At 40.0% G+C, this 20,328-nt stretch overlaps 1 protein-coding gene across 4 annotated transcripts in view; it reads left to right on the forward strand.

Annotated features, from left to right (window-relative positions):
* The first annotated feature begins 1,317 nt into the window (after positions 1-1,317).
* The window catches only part of BCAS3 (BCAS3 microtubule associated cell migration factor), a 595,828-nt gene continuing 576,817 nt past the window's right edge, over positions 1,318-20,328 (forward strand). For 3 of the 4 annotated variants that reach the window (XM_061176782.1, XM_061176784.1, XM_061176785.1), the window contains exons 1-4: positions 1,318-1,433; positions 3,155-3,242; positions 7,716-7,770; positions 13,060-13,135. In XM_061176782.1, the coding sequence (XP_061032765.1) occupies positions 3,172-3,242; positions 7,716-7,770; positions 13,060-13,135 (202 nt within the window). In that variant the 5' untranslated portion in view covers positions 1,318-1,433; positions 3,155-3,171. Of the gene's footprint in view, positions 1,450-3,154; positions 3,243-7,715; positions 7,771-13,059; positions 13,136-20,328 lie in introns of all 4 variants that reach the window. The other variant, XM_061176783.1, reaches the window with a different exon arrangement.

Here is a 20,328-nt window from a genome sequence, read left to right on the forward strand (position 1 = left end):
GAGTTTAACTTTCTAGTGGGAGAAAATGAGACATGCATTAGGGAAATAACCAAAAAACATTTCAAAGACAACAAGGAAGTAAGCCAGTGATAGCAATAAGAACAAAGGGAATTCAAAATACTGGAAAGATTTTTTCATTACTGGGTTTCATGTAGGAAGCAAATCTTAAAAGGACGACAGTGCTGGGAATTTGTGTAGTGGAAGAACATGAATGTCCAAACATTAGCCTGATAAATATCACTTTGGGTGTCCTTTTTACTGGCACTAATTGAGCGTACAAGCAAATGGGTGGTTTCTTGGCTATATCTATACCTATATCGTCATCTATCTGTCCAGCACCTGATTAACTGCATATTTCTGGTGAGGTAGTTTCTCTACTAAATTTTTCCCTCCTTCACAGTGCTAAAACCTTTTAAAAGTTTTTACTGCTGTATCAGCCACTTTGTTACAAACCCCATGCCTATTAATAAGCCATATTTTCATGGGATTGTCAAGAGTATTAAATTTGATAGTACTTATGAAGTGCTTAAGTCTGTGTTGAGCTGTCCTTCAATAGAACAATAAATATTATTATATAAGAAATGTAACCGACGGAATGACACCAGAGCGATCTCAATATGTTCCTTACGGGAAGTGTAAACAAGTAGGAAGGAATCAGGTGTGGTCCACAAACCTAGGTCAAACTGACAACAATACCAGCCGCACGCCTCATTCAGATCACCACCCTGGCTCCAGGGCAGCCCACCAGCGCTAGCCAGCCTAGGCTCCCGGAAGGTAAACACATTGAAAAGGGCGGGGCAGAAGGCGCGTTCGGGATGGCTGACTGGCCAGCTAAAAGTGATTGGCAGCTGCCATGTCCACGTGCTTTGAGCTTCGAACCAGCTGTCGCGAGAATTCGATGTAAACAGACCGGTCCCCGTGTGGTACGACTGCCAGCCTGAGACACCCAAGTGACGTGCACAGGCTTCTGCGGCATGATGCTTTTTGACAAGGCCACGAAGGTGCTGTGTGCAAAGGAAAACAGACATGTTTGTAACTCCTCCCTACCTGGCCTACGTTCGCAACCGAACCTGACACCTCGGCTTCACCCGAACTTACATACTGTTGTGTTTTCCCTCGAGCCCCAGCGGATTGGATCACTTCGGGAGGCGGGTCCGCCTCTTTGCTACTTGCTGGTTGGCAAAGCTGACCTCTAAGGGCGGTGCCCAGCCGCGGCCAGTTTGCTTCTGGGATTGGCTAGAAAGGTAGTTCCGCTGAGGCGTGGTAGGAAGTGGTAACCGTCAATCACGAGGGGAGACTCCAAACAGTGAGTCTTGAGCTGGAGAGCAGCGTTTACCGGCGGGGCGGCCGGTGAGAGGGCTGGTGGTGCTGCGGCTTTGAGGCGGCTTGGCGAGGACGTGGGACGAGTAGCGTGAGGGGAGAGGGCTTGGCTGGTAGGAATTCGACGAGGTAGAGCTGTGGAGATCGGAGGGGGAGGGGAGGGAGGGCAAGGGGCCAGAGGGCGGCCGGGGACAGCGGTGGCTCAGCGTTGGAGGTGAAATGGGTAACGCCGTGCTGATGTCTTTCAGGAGAGTGGGGCCTGAGGGGCTGGCGAGGGTCGTCCTCAGGAGACAGGGCCCTTAAAGACCGTTCTTGGGAGCCTGTGTTTCGAGGAATAAAGGGTGGAATGGAAATGAGAGGGCTCAGGGGCTGGAGGTGAAGATACCCACTGAGGAAGGGGTATCTGGGCTAGTTGGGGCACAACGTGGTTTGGTTGTAGCAGATGGAACTCATCAGTTTGCGAGCTTTCAAATAAGGTGATAGAATGCTCCCTGCTTAGAAGAGATGGTTTTAGGGGCTTTCAAGATTAGTTCCAGGCTGTGGGCTTTCCTGAGCCGTGTAAGAGATCTTTAATATTGCTGTCTCTTTCAACCTTAACCACATACAGTCCATGCTTTTAAAACCTCCCCAGTGATTCAGATGTTTATTAGACATTCAAGGATCAGGATTCAGTGATGAGACTGGAAGGGCTTCTAATGTCATATACGTTTTTATTACTTATTTAGACTCTGGTGATTAGGTTACAGTAGCAGAGGTTACAAATATGATTACAAATTAGGTTACAAATATGATTTTGATAGTCTTGTTAAACTGTGACTGTGCAGTCTTTTTAAAAAATATATATATATTTGACATATAAATTACGTGAGTTTCAGGTGTATAACATAATGATTCGATATTTGTATATACTGCAAAATAGCACCACAATAAGACTAGTTAACATCCATCAGGATACGTAGGCCATTTTACTCCTATTTTCCCAACACTCTTAGTTGGAAGGTAGTACCTCACTGTTCCATTTGGTCTTAAAATACTATACCATGTATATTTTTATTATCTCAATATAAGATTTCAGTAAATTCTTTAATTTTGGCTCACAAAGTTAGCATATTTGTTTTTATAAAGTGATCCTGTGCTAGACTTTCCATCCCTTCCTAGTTTATGTTAATAGTAGATCAGGGACTTCCCTGGTGTTGCAGTGGTTAAGAATCCACCTGCCAATGCAGGGGACACAGGTTCGAGCCCTGGTCCGGGAAGATCCCACATGCTGCAGAACAACTAAGCCTGTGCTGCACAACTACTGAGTCTATGTTCTAGATCCCGCAAGCCACAACTACTGAGCCCGCGTGCCACAAATACTGAAGCCTGCGCACCTAGAGCCCGTGCTCTGCGACACGGGGAAGAGAAGCCACCGCAATGAGAGGCCTGCGCACCGTAGTGAAGAGTAGACCCTGCTCGCCGCAACTAGAGAAAGCCCAAGTGCAGCAACGAAGACCCAACACAGCCAAAAATAAATAAAACAAACAAACAAACGAAAACAATAAAAAAGCAATAGATCAAAGGGTCCTGCAAGGGTCTTAACTAGTTTTGTGGTTCTGAGGCTTGGTCCAAATAAGAAAACCTCATAGTAGTTTGAAAAATCTTTTATCTACTTCTTCCTCTTCTGCACTCCCCTCTTTTAGGTGTAATAGGAATTGCTGGGAAATTTTCCTACATTTTAGGACCTAACATTTAGGTATTTGTGACAAGGGATCTCTAGTGAGCAACCATGTATCTTTCTCCGACCCCCAACAATAATGATCCATTATTTTCTGTCTTTTCGTTCTGGAAACAGGTTTTGTGAATGAAGCAATGGCTACAGATTCCCCCAGAAGACCCAGTCGTTGTACTGGTGGAGTCGTGGTTCGCCCTCAGGCTGTCACGTAAGCAAATTTCAGATAAGCATGATAGGTAAAGGAAAGATTACTCAGAATAGTAACTAACATTTAGGTTTCCTTTCTAAGCAGTACTTACTTTTGTAAAATCTGTTTAATTTTGGCTTTACAGGATGATAAACATTGTTGCCAAGGCCAAATAAAAGCAATAATTGGAGGGTCAGTTTGATGTATTTAGCACATTTTAGAGTACTTGAAAAGCACTGTATTTTATCCTTGAGTACTGCTTTTTCAAACCTCAGGTTTAACAATTAGTGGGTCATTAAATCAGTTTAGTGGACCAAGACCATTATTCAAAAAATGAAATAGAATATAGTAGAAAATATAGTTGGGAGTTAGTATTGTGTTCTGACACGCACATAGATAATATTCATTCATATCTATGTATATGTTTACTAGATTGTGATGTATCACTCTAGGTCTCAGTCAGAAAGTTTCAAAGTGAATGTCATAAAGAGTACATTTCTATATTTTAAGCATTTTTTTGACAAAGCATGGCTATACTTTGCAGGAGCTTATAATCTAATGTAGTTTTTTTTTTTCTTTTTTTCTTTGGCTGCGTCGGGTCTTAGTTGCGGCACATGGGATCTTTTGTTGTGGCGTGGGGGCTTCTCTCTAGTTGTGGCGTGTGGGCTCTAGAGTGCACACGGGCTTAGTTGCCCCACGGCATGTGGAATCTCAGTTCCCTGACCAGGGATCGAACTGGCGTCTCTTGCATTGGAAGGCGGATTCTTAACCACTGGACCACCAGGGAAGTCCCTAATGTAGTTTTAAGATGTGTATACTTGCAAGCACTCTAATGAATAAAAAAGATGTCAGCAAAACAGCATGGGAATTTAGAGGGAATATTTTGTTTTTTTTAAATTAATTATTTTATTTATTTATTTATTTATTTATGGCTGCATTGGGTCTTCTTTGCTGTGTGCAGGCTTTCTCTAGTTGTGGTGAGCGGGGGCTAGTCTTCGTTGCGGTGCGCGGGCTTCTCATTGCGGTGGCTTCTCTGTTGCGGAGCATGGGCTCTAGGCGCGTGGGCTTCAGCAGTTGTGGCATGCGGGCTAAGTAGCTGTGGTGCACGGGCTTAGCTGCTCCGCGGCATGTGGGATCTTCCTGGACCAGGGCTCGAACCCATGTCCCCTGCATTGGCAGGCAGATTCTTAACCACTGCGCCACCAAGGAAGTCCCTATTATTTTTTTAAAATTTTGATTGGAGGGAATATTTTAGTGGGAGTATTTTAGTATTTTAGATCTGAAAAGATTTCATTAAGAAGCTAACATTTGGACTTCCCTGGTGGCGTAGTGGTTAAGAATCCGCCTGCCAACACAGGGGACATGGGTTCGAGCCCTGGTCCGGGAAGGTCCCACATGCCGTGGAGCAACTAGGCCCGTTCGCCACAGCTACTGAGCCTGCGCTCTAGAGCCTGTGAGCCACATATATTGAAGTCCGCCTGCCTAGAGCCCATGCTCCGCAACAAGAGAAGCTACCGCAACGAGAAGCCCACGCACCACAACGAAGAGTAGCCCCCTCTCGCCGCAACTAGAGAAAGCCCGCACACAGCAACAAAGACCCAATGAAGCCAAAAGTAAATAAATAAATAAATAAAATTTGAAAAAGCTAACATTTATAGTGTACTTTTAGGGCTGAATACAATTTGGGCAATTAGAATCAAGGGCACATTTTCGGCAAAGGCAGTGGAGTAAGCAGAGGTGGGAAAGGCAAGCTATTTTCATAAATGAAATCTAGGGAAGTTGACCTGTTTAAAGGAGGTTGGCGTGGACAGTTAAGACCCTTGAATACCTGGCTAAGGAGATAAAGTTTGTTTTCTGTCTTTCAAAGTGTTCATAAGGGAATTGTAGCATTTTGGATTATTTCCCTTGAGCAGTTTAGCATGTTACATAAAATTGCCTTCTCAGACTAACAAAAAATATATGTATAGTATGATATTTCACCGTTATACTTGCTTTTTTTCCCTCCTGCATTTCCCAGGGCTATATATTTCTTTGCTAACTGTGGACCATGGCAACAGGCTAAGCATATTATTAGCTATGAGTTAGGTACTGTTGCAATCTTCATTTTACAGATGAGGAAACCAAAGCAGAGAGAGAAAAATTTTCCTTGGTAACATCCAAGAAGGGAAACCTGGATCAAACCCAGGCAGTTTGTCTCCAGAGTCTGTGTGCTTATGCACTATTCTATGCTGCCTTACCATATGGTATTCCACATATATTGCTTTTTGTTATGCAGTACATAATTTTAGTGTTTTTTGAAGTTCTTTAATTTATTCAGTGTTCTTTTAACAAGTAATGCTTGAGCATCTACTCTGTGCCTAGGTACTGGCTTATAGATTCGGGAGATATAAGGTAAATATGAAAGATGGATTCCTTTCTGTAATAGAGTTTGCATTCTAGTGGGGGACACTGTAAATAAGTAATTACAGGCTCTAATCAGTGCCTGGTGTGCTATGATAGAGAACAGCATTGGGGAGTATGATTTAAGGCCGTCAGGGAAGGCCTCTCTGAGGAGGTAACACTTAGGCTGGAGATCTAAAAGGCAGGGAAGAATTTGCGAAAGGATCCATGCAGAAAAAAAGCTGGTGTAAAGGTCTTGATTCAAAGAAGAGCTTGGTGTAGTCTAAGAATTGAAGTTGCATGTGACTGAAGCAGAGTAAGTTAGGAGAGTGGGAGAAAAGTGAGGTTGGAGAGGTAGGCCTAATCAAATTTTTTTTTTAAGGCCTACTCAGTTTTTGTAGGTATCTAAGGCATATTGCCTTCTTAAAAAATAGGATTTAGGGTAACTCACATTATTTTCTTCAAATGTAATTTTTCACATTTCTCTGCAATGAATTTGATTTGGTATATATTTTGAAGAAAAATTTTTTCCCTCCAGTTGCTGATCTCCATATATTTCCCATTTAAAATATCATAGTGTCCTTAATAGTTCTTCACTTTTATGCATTTTGATATTTTCCCATACCTTATCCACACCAAAAGTTCTGTGAGGACTGTTTAATAACTCCTTCTAATGCCTGCACCTGCAGCAAAATATAGATTCATTTTGCTAGATACAAGTAAGGGACTAGGTTCTTAACCAGGTTAAAGAGAAGGTCACTAAATACTGAATCATCAGCAACAGTTTTTCTTGCTCTAACTAGGGCATTCTTCTGCCCTGACTCAAGAGGACGGTCCTGCTTTAGCCAAGTCTTCTGTCAGCACTCCTTCAAATACGAGTTAAAAGTTCTATCTGTATCAAAGTAAGAGAGCGTGCGGCCATAGAAAAGAAGCAAATATTGCTATATGCAGCAACATGGATGGACCTAGAGATTATCATACTGAGTGAAGTAAGCCAGGCAGAGAAAGACAAATGTTATATGATATCACTTACATGTGGAATCTAAAGAATAATACAAATGAACGTTTATATTTCAAAACAGAAACAGAGTTACAGACATGGAAAACAAACTTATGGTTACCAAAGGGGAAAGAGAGAGGGAGGGATAAATTAGGAGTATGGTATTAACAGATACTACTATATATAAAATACGTAAACAACATGGATTTACTGTGTAGCACAGGGAACTATATTTAATATCTGGTAATAACCTATAATGGAAAAGAATCGGAAAAAAATATATAACTGAATTACTTTGCTGTACACCTGAAACTAACACAATAATGGAAATCAACTGTACTTCAATTAAAAAAAAAATGGAGCATGACTTTTTAAATTTTTATTTATTTTTATTTTACTTTTAAAAATTTTAGTTTATTTTTGGCTGCGTTGGGTCTTCATTGCTGCGCGCGGGCTTTTCTCTAGTTGTAGCGAGTGGGGAATACTCTTCGTTGCGGTGCGCGTGCTTCTCATTGCAGTGGCTTCTCTAGTTGCGGAGCATGGGCTCTCGGTGCGCGGGCTTCAGTAGTTGTGGCTCGTGGGCTGTAGAGCGGAGGCTCAGTAGTTGTGGCGCATGGGCTTAGTTGCTCCGCAGCATGTGGGAATCTTCCCGGACCAGGGCTCGAACCCGTGTTCCCTGCACTGGCAGGCGGATTCTTAACCACTGCGCCACCAGGGAAGTCCCTAAAAAAAAAATGGAGCATGACTTTTAAGAAGAGATAATGTTTGGGAATTCCTTGGTGGTCCAGTGGTTAGGACACCACGCTTCCACTGCAGGGGGCGGGGGTTCAATCCCTGGTTGCGGAACTAAGATCCCACAAGCCCCATGGCGCGGCCAAAAAAAAAAAAGAAACAGAAAAGAAAAGATAATGTTTAAAAATTTTTAAATCTCATTTGCATTTAATAACATATTCAAAGAAATTAAGAAAGCAGGTTAGCAGAATTATCAGACGATGAGAGTTGTTTTTTCTTTTTTTTAGTATTATGAATAACTTTATTAGGGCTTGTAGAAAGAGCTTTTCCATGTTTCATATTAAGCTGTCATGATAAATTTTATCCATTTCACCCTTTTTCAGGGAGCAGTCCTACATGGAAAGTGTCGTGACTTTTCTGCAGGATGTTGTGCCCCAGGTAAGTGTCTGTGTGTTTTCAGAAATAGTAAGCTTTACTCTTGGCCAGGGAAGCTCTGAAATATTCTGTTCCCTAAACTTGACACCAGTATCGTCAACTTTAGAACGACTTTTGATGTTTTAGCATCCCGAGCATTGGTAGGGTAGAACCATACTTGCTGTTATTGTTAGATGTGCCTTAGTTTTGTGCTGACGGTGGCATAATTATTATTCCTCAGCCCTTGCTTTACTAAGAGGAATCAAGGTGCGATATTAGCTGAGAGATGGGGCTTGGAACTGTCTATTTGGGTTCTCTTTCCAAAATCTTTCTCTTGTCCTAGTTAAATGTTGCCTGTTGGAAGTGAAATAAGCAATATATGCTTTGCATTTGGTTAACTAGATACTATATTAACTAAATACTACACTGAGGTCAAATCTATATCACTTTCCTATTGAGCAGTAGTTTTATGCCAATTATAGCTTGCCTTGTTACTCTAACTTATAAGAGAGTAAGCCCTTTACTGTTCCCTCTATGTAAATGTGAGAATAAAGAGTGAGAGGAACCCTCCTGGGATCACCTCTAGTGCACCGTCTCCCAGACTTAAACTAACATAGGTGTCGCTTGGCACACTTGTTAAAAATAATAATTTCCAGGCCCATCTCCCAGTGAGTTTGACTCAGGGGAATTAAGGTGGCATCCAGTAACTTGTGTCGCTAGGAAGAATCTCAGGTGATTCTTGTGAAACAATATCTTTGGGAAACACTGTTTAGTGGAACTACTGAAGGGAAAGGTTTCTGTGTTTTCTCCTGTGATGATGTCTGACTGCTGTGTTCTGAGTGTTCTGACTGCTGTGGTATCTGTAATTGCACTGTTCAGAAAGAACATTCATGGATCCAGTGTCCCAGCTTTATGAGAAGGTCCTACCTAGAAAAGTCTAAAATCCAGATTTCAGTTGTATTAATAAATTGTATTCATCAAATAAGGGACAGTATCAAGGCATGTTTGGTATTCCATTATTATGTTCGGTCAACTTTAATGAAAATAGGCCACAATGACAAGGTCTGTGGGGCATGTAAGGAAAAACAAATGCTTTCTTTTCTTGAGGAACTTGGTTAAGAAGGGAAGTCAAATGGCTTGAAGCAGTCAGAGGTAATAGCAACATATCATTAAGTGTTGCACATGATAGTACAGACTGAATATGTAATTGCTAAGGGAATGCATAGCAAAGAAAGCGTGTAAGAGTCAAGTTCCAAAGGACATTGGAAGTAGCGTTAGTGGAAATGAATGGCAAGGTTGGGAATCTGATGGTGAAGGAAACTGCCCAGCTGGATATGGTAGGCAGCAGCGTTGCTGTGGCTGTGGGGAATCTTGTACTCTGTACAGTAGCAGGCTTAGAGAACAATCAGGGGCCGAAATCCAACTTGGTCTTCTACAAACTGCACCTTTCTCTTAAGCCCTGAGCCCTGACATGAGGCTAGTTCCAAGGAAGGGGCATTTAAAAATATTGGTAATTTGCCTGCTGTAGAGTGCCCCTTTATCAGATTTTTACAAAGGCACCTTTTGTGCTAATGGAAACCCTGCGTAGCAAGCAGTTTTTGTTGGCTGGAGGAGAGAGGCTGCAGTCAGAGGCTTTGAGGGAATAGTTGGAGAGTTTGCTAGAGAAACAGGAATACTAGGTTGAGCAATAGGTTGAAAATAGGGGGCTGCTAAAACTGATCGGGTAAAAATGCCGGAAGGTGGAAGATTAACTTAGTTTTCCTGAGGATTATACATTAGAAAGGGGATAATCTACGCAATTGACTGTGAAGACTGGGATCAGAGTTAAGTCACTTCAGAAGTGAAGTTGTAGTCCCGGATCTAAGAATTAGAATATTCATTTAAGAAATTTATGTTAGGTAAGTCATTATTCTAGTGACTGGAAAGAAAGCAAAAATTCAGGCACTGCCGGTCAGGTGCTGTGTTAAGTTGGGGGATACTCAGTGCCTGTCCTTAAGGCTTCATGGTCTAGTGTAGCAGTCAGGCAGACTCTTTCTGTAAAGGGCCAGAGAAGCTTTGCAATTCATACAATGTTATTTTTTGCTTTTTAATTTTTAATTTTTATTTTTGGCGGTGTGGGATCTTTGTTGCTGTGCGTGGGCTTTCTCTATATTTGCAGCAAGCAGGGGCTACTCTTTGTTGCAGTGCGCGGGCTTCTCATTGTGGTAGCTTCTCTTGTTGTGGAGCACGGGCTCTAGGCACGCAGGCTTCAGTAGTTGTGGCACGCGGGCTCAGTAGTTGTGGCTCGTGGGCTCCGGAGTGCAGGCTCAGTAGTTGTGGCTCACGGGCTTAGTTGTTCCGCGGCATGTGGGATCTTCCTGGACCAGGGCTTGAACCTGTGTCCCCTGCATTGGCAGGCGGCTTTTTAGCCACGGCGCCACCAGGGAAGTCCCTCATACAATGTTTGTTGTAACTACGCAGCACTGCTTTTTATGTAAAAGAAAGGGTGTGGCTGTGTTAAAATAAAACTTTATTTATGAATACAGGTCGTGGGCCAGATTTGGTGACCCATGGTCTCCTTCTTTCCACATTTAATCCATAATCCCCCATTGGCAATTTGTGGTCAGACATTTGGAAAATGATATATTTTTGCTGATGTTATGTTCCAACTCCTGCCCTATTCTGGGAATTATCAAATTCATGGAGCTTAGAAATTATTCTCTGGGTCTCCAGATATGCCTAAAAGGGAGAAAATGTGTTGTTAGACTGGTATCAGCTTCTTCAGCTGTCATAAATAGAGTGAGTTCCTACTGTGTCATTGACGCAGATGTCATTGACAGCTGGTAGAAGCCCTAACTGTGCCGTTTGATATAATAATTGTACTTCTGAAAATTTATTTTTAAAAAATTCAGCAAAGAAAAAAGTTAAAGCTCAGAACTTTTCATTTCAGTGAGAAATTTTGACATTTTTCAGTGTGAAAAATTGTAGCCTGCCCAAATGTCAGTAGCAGTCAAGCAAATTGTGATATGTGGTCCCTATAGAATAATTTGCTGTGATTAAGAATTATACTTTTGACAAATAGCACACAATGGAAGTTACTTTCTCTCCAGTGAAAAAATAAAACACAACATATCTATAGTGATTGTTGCTGTGTTTTTAAAAATTGAACAATAACTTTGCGCTTATGAACGTGTATATGCGTTAGAAACCAGATAAGAAATAAATCCTGTACGCAGTAATGGGGTGAAAGTTTCAACTGTAAATAAGAGAGCTAGAGCAGTTGGATGTTGGTTGGAGAAGGAGGGCTAAAAATCAGTGCTGGGGGGAGAAATAACAAACTTGTGTGTGGCAGCGCACTGACCTCCAGCAAGATAGCAAATAAACCTGGATGGGCACTGGGTGAGTCTGTGCTTCACTGACAGTAAAATACCTAAACATGAGCAAAGGATATCATAGAAAGATGAGAGGCAAAATGACGTGATGTCATATGCCTTCTTGATGCCAATCTGCAGGAAGGCACACAAGAAGCAACCCTCTTCAGTCAACTTCACAGAATTTTTTCAAAAATGCTTAGTAAAGAACACTGTGTCTGCTAAGGAGAGAGGAAAACTTGAAGACATAGCAAAAGTATGCAGGCCTCCTTATGAAAGTCTTGTTTCCCCCTGAAGGGGAAAGAAAAAAGTTTAAGAATCTCAATTCACCGAAAGGCCTCTTTTAACCTTGTTTCGTGCTGCATATCGGCCAGAAATCAAAGGAGAGCACCGTGCAAATGTTGCAGAGGAATTGGGAGAATGTCGAGTAATGCAGGTGATTAGCAGCCTTATAATAAATCTGCTAAATGGAAGAAGATATTGTATATGTTATAGCTTTACCAGATTAAGGGAGAGCCTGACATAGGAAAAAAGAGGTGGTCCTAAATGCAATGTGGTATCCTGGACTGGGTCCTGTAGCAGAGAAAGGACATTAGTGGAAAAACTGCTGAAATCCAAATAAAGTCTGGGGCTTTAATTAGTGGTATAATGCACTGGCGTTAGTCTCATAGCTTTGGCAAATGTACCATGGTAGGGTAAGATTTGGTTAGGTTAGATTGTTAACAGTAGGGGAAACTGGCTGAGGAGTATATGAGAACTCTGTACTGTTTAGTAATCTAAAATTATTCCCAAATAAGAAGTTTATATTAAAAAGGAGAATTTTCAAGAATGAAGAGAGCAAGACCAAGGAAGAAGAGGAAGAAGAAGAGGATGAGATGGTTGAAGATAAAGTAGATGAATTAGTTGGTTCTAGTGCAGGTTTTCCTTTTCTCCAAAGGAATTAACTGCCCTATACACAACTTGTTTTTTTAAACAATTGAAATCATAAGGATGTGTAAGATAACTTTTTTTTTCTTTTTGCATAGTAAACCTACTATTAGAGCAACCCTGTCTTTTAGTAATATTTTCAGTGGCCGTTAACCTTGTGCAGTAAAGGAAAAGGGCTGTAAAACTGCATGGAAATATAAAGCAAGTTGTGTATAACACAGGTTATATATGGGATAGTGGTTTTTGAATGCTTTTGATCCAGCTTATATTAAATAACTGTTCCGTGAACTGAAGACCACTTTATAACTGAAAACGTTGCAGCTTTTTGTTGACGTTCTAAGTGCTTGCAAGTGTATACAATCTAGAAAATCTAGACAATTTTAAATAAAAACATTTGACTTGAGGAGAGATGACTCCCTTTGAATATTGATGGGAACTGTTGATACTTTTCCTGTGACTTCACAGCAGTTCATGCTTATCTTTGTGACCCTTGCAGGCTTGCAAGAAAGCTAATAGTTTGGGTCCAGAGGCCAGATAAGAGACTGAAAAAGTAATACTTTTTTTTCTACCCCCAACCCTGGCCATGCCCTCCACCCGGAACTGGTGGTTAGCAGAAAGTAATGCTCTTGACAATTCTAGGTAGAGTGTAATTGTCTGATCACAAACACCTGGGAACTAAATAGATATGTGTGGTAGTTTGGTGTATTTCTTCAGCTTTATTTGTTGACCAGTATAGGAGATTAGTTTTTTGAGTACCTTTGAATTAGAGTGATGCTTCCTAATAGACTATGATCATTGTATTTTAGGTTTCTGTAATTCTTAGGCTAAAAACCCTTTTCTGACCAAGGTTATCAGACTCCTGGGTAACTTTCTTTAAAAATAAAAATATTACAAAATGTGCTCGTTCTCAAGATGTAGGATTGGTGAGGTTGGAGGGGGATAGGGTTGGCCTTATTTAAGTTACTTTTTGTTTTGAACATCAGTAATATTTGAGCTGTAAAACATTTTCATTCAAATGTTTCTGTTTACTATGCAGGCTTACAGTGGAACACCTCTAACAGAAGAAAAGGAGAAAATAGTCTGGGTCAGATTTGAAAATGCAGATTTAAATGGTATGGTTTTAACTTTTGGGGGGCATATGAATTAAATGTTTGTTTGAGGTTGACCTGATTCCAAAAAAAGAACCCTTACTTTTCGTCAGATTACTTTTTCTTTAAGTGACTTTTTAAGTTTTCAAAATAAATTTATTTTTAAATTTAAAAAGTAACATATTCAACTACAGAAACTTGATTAGAACTAATATTGTATTGTACAAGTCTTAGAGTCACTGTAACATGTAGTGCCTAGCCTTAAACTTCAAGTCCAAGTGAGATAACAATTTCTTAGAAAAGAAGTTTTTGTAATTCCAGTTTGGTTACTTGTATAGGATTTATAACTGCAAAATAATCATTAGTGTTGAACTTTTTAGACTTTAAAATTATTTTTCTGAGCAGAATGTGTGCCAGTTCAAGGCCTGTTTGTTCTCAGATACCTTCCGTTTCATTGCTCCTTCCTGCTACGTCTTGCAAGGGGGCTGCTGCTTGTCTGTTTCCCAGGCTGCCATGTCTGTTTTCCTCTAGCTGAGTTTGGGAGGCACTGATGAGTAATTGCAAGGGAGGATGGGAGAAAGGGAAGAGTATTATTCCCTCTCCCTCTCTGTCAGCAGCTGCATTTCCTCCCTGGTTTTCACTTCACCTCGGCAGCTCCACTGGGGTTCCAGTTTCTGCCAGGTGACTCCAGCGCCCTGCCCTCCTCCCTGTCTCCCTAGTGTAGGGGTGGTAATGGCTGCCTGCCATTGCTAATCCAGTAGGTTGCCTCACAGTTCCTTTTTTGGCTTCTTAGCTATTCTGTCATCTGTGTAACGAGTTGTCTGTATTAAATTCCCGATTATGAATACACTGAGTTGTTTTCACTTGGACCTTGATGGATACCATACTCTTGAGTCTTAGTCTCCTCTGAGACTTTTAAAATACCATATTTTCCTTTAAAAACTACGGTCCAGGATGCGAGAGGCTAAGTGTCACTTCTGCAAATAGGTTTCTTTTGAATTTTGGATTCTCTGTCAGCTGGTTTGTTCAAATGACAACTTGTGCCCTCTGTGGAGAATAACACATTCATTTGTATAGGTGATTATTTATGATATATAAACTTTTCCTACACTATTTCTCTTTGAAAGCTTATTCTATTTAAAATTTCCTTTCTTTTTATGACTGTCGAATTTCCTTGTTTACTAGTATATTCTTCTTTTCTTTCTTCCTTTTCCTTCTTTATTAATAACTATTTAAGTGTCGGTCATCTTTTGTTTTCTTTCACCAATTCCTCATGAATTCATACTCTTTTCCCTCCTGGAAGTATATTTGCTTTGTGGATGTCAGAATGTATTAGAGGACTTTCTTGATTTAATAACAAAGAAAATGTGGTCACGGTCTTGAAAATATTAGCCAGATAATAGCAAAAACTTGTACAGCATATGCAAAATGTTAAAAATAATTTAAAAATCACAAAATTGGGGAATTTCCTGGCTGTCCAGTGGTTAGGACTCCATGCTCTCACTGCTGAGGGCCTGGGTTCAATCCCTGGTTAGGGAACTAAAATCCCATAAGCCATGCAGCGTGGCCAAAAAAAAAAAAAAAACCACAAAGTTATCTTTAAAAAAATGTCATCAAAATAATCTTCAGGCAAGGTTTTGTTTTTAAACAACAAATAAGACTTGCTGGTGTAATAAAGCTCTATAAAGCATTTGCTTTATTGAAGTAAAATGCATCTACATCTGGAAATGTAGATGGAAACTGCTTATTTGGTACTTTGTGTTCTGTTGAACTTATAATGGTTGTCCTTAATTTAGTATCCCATATCCCGGTTGACTTATTAAACTTTTAAGTTTATACATCTTCCTGTTAAATACTTTAGCACACTCACGTGTCCTTTGGTCTCTCCTTTCTATATCATATTGATAGTTTATGAAATTTTGTCCTGGTTTTTCAAGGATGTACTTTTTATTATCTCTAGCCCTAGGGGGTGTGTGTGCATGTGTGCACGTGTATGTGTATAGTTGTGTTTGTTTTAAGGCAATAGTAAATATTACCAAGATATTTGATCCTCCTTAACTTCCCCAATCTCTCATAACATTTCTTTTTTTTTTGGTCATGCGGTGCGGCATGCGGGATCTTAGTTCCCCGACCAGGGATCGAACCTGTGCCCCCTGCGTTGGGAGCATCGAGTCTTAACCATTGGACCTCCAGGGAAGTCCCTCTTAGAACATTTCTTGAATTTGTCTCTTATTTGTGTTCTTTCTTCAGGAATGTTTTATTTAGGTGTTTGTGTGGCAGACCTTCTGAGATATTTATAATTGAAAGAAAATTTGGCTGTGGGAAAGAAAAAGTAGGGTTCATTGGCTGTAAGTCCAACATCTCCCTGAAGAAAGCTAACAAGGACTAACTTTTCCATTGCATTAGAGATTCTTGATCAGCCAGTCTGCCCTTCCCTGGTTGTGCCTGCTGCAGCTGGGATGCAATTCCTTGTTCATTGCCTTTGTCTTTCATGATATCCTAAGGGAGACAGTGCAGGGGATTCTTCTGATTGCAGCCATATTAGCTTAGCAGGCTGCTTCTTTGTAGAGCAGTTATGGGTACCCAGAGATTGTATTAGGTATTTAGGCTTCTCTTTGCTAGACTGGGAGTTTTTCTGGCCAAACAATTTAGAAGTCTTTTACCTGTCTATAGATGTAAGTTATTTTATCATATTAATGAGACTCTATTGGCTATTAATTTAAAACTTGCAGTGTTCGAATTGAACTCTGCTCTGGTGATTGCTTTCTGTTTATTCCAGCAGGCCTGAGAGCTCTGCTTTTCTGCTTGAAATTATAAAGTGGTGCCAGTTGGCCCCTTACCTCCAGGCTGCAGCCCATTTGATTATGGGCTTGTCATGCTTGGGTGTGGAGTAGGTAACAACTTTTACAGGAGTACTTGTAAGGAACCTGGCTTATTGAGATTCTCCAGTCCTGGATCCTTCTAGGTATCTGCATTCCTAATCAATGTACTAACTTTTGGTTTGGTGTTAGGTAGAGACTACTACTTTTGGAGTTTATTAGAAAGTGAGATTAGGCCCTTTGTATCATGGTCATTGTTCTGTTTTTGCTTGCAGGCAGCCTGATTTATACCTAAGACTGTTTTTCTTTCTTTTTTTTTTTTTAAACATCTTTATTGAAGTATAATTGCTTTACAATGGTGTGTTACTTTCTGCTTTATAACAAAGTGAATCAGTTATACATATACATATGTTCCCATATCTCTTCCCTCTTGCATCTCCCTCCCTCCCACCCTCCCTATCCCACCCCTCTAGGTGGTCACAAAGCACCGAGCTGATCTCCCTGTGCTATGCGGCTGCTTCCCACTAGCTATCTATTTTACATTTGGTAGTGTATATATGTCCATGACACTCTCTCACCCTGTCACATCTCACCCCTCCCCCTCCCCATATCCTCAAGTCCATTCTCTAGTAGGTCTCTGTCTTTATTCCCGTCTTGCCACTAGGTTCTTCATGACCTTTTTTTTTTTTTTTTCCCTTAGATTCCATATATATGTGTTAGCATACTGTATTTGTTTTTCTCTTTCTGACTTACTTCACTCTGTATGACAGACTCTAACTCCATCCACCTCATTACAAATACCTCCATTTCATTTCTTTTTATGGCTGAGTAATATTCCATTGTATATATGTGCCACATCTTCTTTATCCATTCATCCGATGATGGACACCTAGGTTGCTTCCATGTCCTGGCTATTGTAAACAGAGATGCAATGAATATTTTGGTACATGACTCTTTCTGAATTATGGTTTTCTCAGGGTATATGCCCAGTAGTGGGATTGCTGGGTCGTATGGTAGTTCTATTTTTAGTTTTTTAAGGAACCTCCATACTGTTCTCCATAGTGGCTGTATCAATTTACATTCCCACCAACAGTGTAAGAGTGTTCCCTTTTCTCCACACCCTCTCCAGCATTTATTGTTTCTAGATTTTTTGATGATGGCCATTCTGACCGGTGTGAGATGATACCTCATTGTAGTTTTGATTTGCATTTCTCTAATGATTAATGACGTTGAGCATTCTTTCATGTGTCTGTTGGCAATCTGTATATCTTCTTTGGAGAAATGTCTATTTGGGTCTTCTGCCCATTTTTGGATTGGGTTGTTCGTTTTTTTGTTATTGAGCTGCATGAGCTGCTTGTAAATCTTGGAGATTAATCCTTTGTCAGTTGCTTCATTTGCAAATATTTTCTCCCATTCTGAGGGTTGTCTTTTGGTCTTGTTTATGGTTTCCTTTGCTGTGCAAAAGCTTTTAAGTTTCATTAGGTCCCATTTGTTTATTTGTGTTTTTATTTCCATTTCTCTAGGAGCTGGGTCAAAAAGGATCTTGCTGTGATTTATGTCATAGAGTGTTCTGCCTATGTTTTCCTCTAAGAGTTTGATAGTGTCTGGCCTTACACTTAGGTCTTTAATCCATTTTGAGTTTATTTTTGTGTATGGTGTCAGGGAGTGTTCTAATTTCATACTTTTACATGTACCTGTCCAATTTTCCCAGCACCACTTATTGAAGAGGCTGTCTTTTCTCCACTGTATATGCTTGCCTCCTTTATCAAAGATAAGGTGACCATATGTGCGTGGGCTTATCTCTGGGCTTTCTGTCCTGTTCCATTGATCTATATTTCTGTTTTGGTGCCAGTACCAAACTGTCTTGATTACTGTAGCTTTGTAATATAGTCTGAAGTCAGGGAGGCTGATTCCTCCAGCTCCATTTTTCGTTCTCAAGATTGCTTTGGCTATTTGGGGTCTTTTGTGTTTCCATACAAATTGTGAAATTTTTTGTTCTAGTTCTGTGAAAAATGCCTGTGGTAGTTTGATAGGGATTGCATTGAATCTGTAGATTGCTTTGGGTAGCAGAGTCATTTTCACAATGTTGATTCTTCCAATCCAAGAACATGGTATATCTCTCCATCTATTTGTATCATCTTTAATTTCTTTCATCAGTGTCCTATAATTTTCTGCATACAGGTCTTTTGTCTCCTTAGGTAGGTTTATTCCTAGATATTTTATTCTTTTTGTTGCAATGGTAAACGGGAGTGTTTTCTTAATTTCACTTTCAGATTTTTCATCATTAGTATATAGGAATGCAAGAGATTTCTGTGCATTAATTTTGTATCCTGCTACTTTACCAAATTTATTGATTAGCTCTAGTAGTTTTCTGGTAGCATCTTTAGGATTCTCTATGTATAGTATCATGTCATCTGCAAACAGTGACAGCTTTACTTCTTCTTTTCCGATTTGGATTCCTTTTATTTCTTTTTCTTCTCTGATTGCTGTGGCTAACACTTCCAAAACTATGTTGAATAACAGTGGTGAGAGTGGGCAACCTTGTCTTGTTCATGATCTTAGTGGAAATGGTTTCAGTTTTTCACCATTGAGGACAATGTTGGCTGTGGGTTTGTCATATATGGCCTTTATTATGTTGAGGAAAGTTCCCTCTGTGCCTACTTTCTGCAGGGCTTTGATCATAAATGGGTGTTGAATTTTGTCGAAAGCTTTCTCTGCATCTATTGAGATGATCATATGGTTTTTCTCCTTCAATTTGTTAATATGATGTATCACGTTGATTGATTTGCGTATATTGAAGAATCCTTGCATTCCTGGAATAAACCCCACTTGATCATGGTGTATAATCCTTTTAATGTGCTGTTGGATTCTGTTTGCTAGTATTTTGTTGAGGATTTTTGCATCTATGTTCATCAGTGATATTGGCCTGTAGTTTTCTTTCTTTGTGACATCTTTGTCTGGTTTTGGTATCAGGGTGATGGTGGCCTCGTAGAATGAGTTGGGGAGTGTTCCTCCGTCTGCAATATTTTGGAAGAGTTTGAGAAGGATGGGTGTTAGCTCTTCTCTAAATGTTTGATAGAATTCGCCTGTGAAGCCATCTGGTCCTGGGCTTTTGTGTGTTGGAAGATTTTTAATCACAGTTTCAATTTCAGTGCTTGTGATTGGTCTGTTCATATTTTCTATTTCTTCCTGGTTCAGTCTCGGCAGGTTGTGCATTTCTAAGAATCTGTCCATTTCTTCCAGGTTGTCCATTTTATTGGCATAGAGTTGCTTGTAGTAATCTCTCATGATCGTTTGTATTTCTGCAGTGTCAGTGGTTACTTCTCCTTTTTCATTTCTAATTCTATTGATTTGAGTCTTCTCCCTTTTTCTCTTGATGAGTCTGGCTAATGGTTTATCAATTTTGTTTATCTTCTCAAAGAACCAGCTTTTAGTTTCATTGATTTTTGCTATTGTTTCCTTCATTTCTTTTTCATTTATTTCTTTTTTTCATTTTTTTTCATTTATTTCTGATCTGATCTTTATGATTTCTTTCCTTCTGCTAGCTTTGGGGTTTTTTTGTTCTTCTTTCTCTAATTGCTTTAGGTGCAAGGTTAGGTTGTTTATTCGAGATGTTTCCTGTTTCTTGAGGTAGGCTTGTATTGCTGTAAACTTCCCTCTTAGAACTGCTTTTGCTGCATCCCATAGGTTTTGGGTCGTCGTGTCTCCATTGTCATTTGTTTCTAGGTATTTTTTGATTTCCCCTTTGATTTCTTCAGTGATCACTTTGTTATTAAGTAGTGTATTGTGTAGCCTCCATGTGTTTGTATTTTTTACAGATCTTTTCCTGTAATTGATATCTAATCTCATAGCGTTGTGGTCGGAAAAGATACTTGATACGATTTCAATTTTTTAAAATTTACCAAGGCTTGATTTGTGACCCAAGATATGATCTATCCTGGAGAATGTTCCATGAGCACTTGAGAAAAATGTGTATTCTGTTGTTTTTGGGTGGAATGTCCTATAAATATCAATTAAGTCCATCTTGTTTAATGTATCATTTAAAGCTTGTGTTTCCTTATTTATTTTCATTTTGGATGATCTGTCCATTGGTGAAAGTGGGGTGTTAAAGTCCCCTACTATGATTGTGTTACTGTCTATTTCCCCTTTTATGGCTGTTAGCGTTTGCCTTATGTATTGAGGTGCTCCTATGTTGGGCGCATAAATATTTACAATTGTTATACCTTCCTCTTGGATCGATCCCTTGATCATTATGTAGTGTCCTTCTTTGTCTCTTGTAATAGTCTTTATTTTAAAGTCTATTTTGTCTGATATGAGAATTGCTGCTCCAGCTTTCTTTTGATTTCCATTTGCATGGAATATCTTTTTCCATCCCCTCACTTTCAGTCTGTATGTGTC

Source organism: Eubalaena glacialis, chromosome 19 (genome assembly GCF_028564815.1).
Source record: "Eubalaena glacialis isolate mEubGla1 chromosome 19, mEubGla1.1.hap2.+ XY, whole genome shotgun sequence".
NCBI lineage: Eukaryota > Metazoa > Chordata > Mammalia > Artiodactyla > Balaenidae > Eubalaena > Eubalaena glacialis.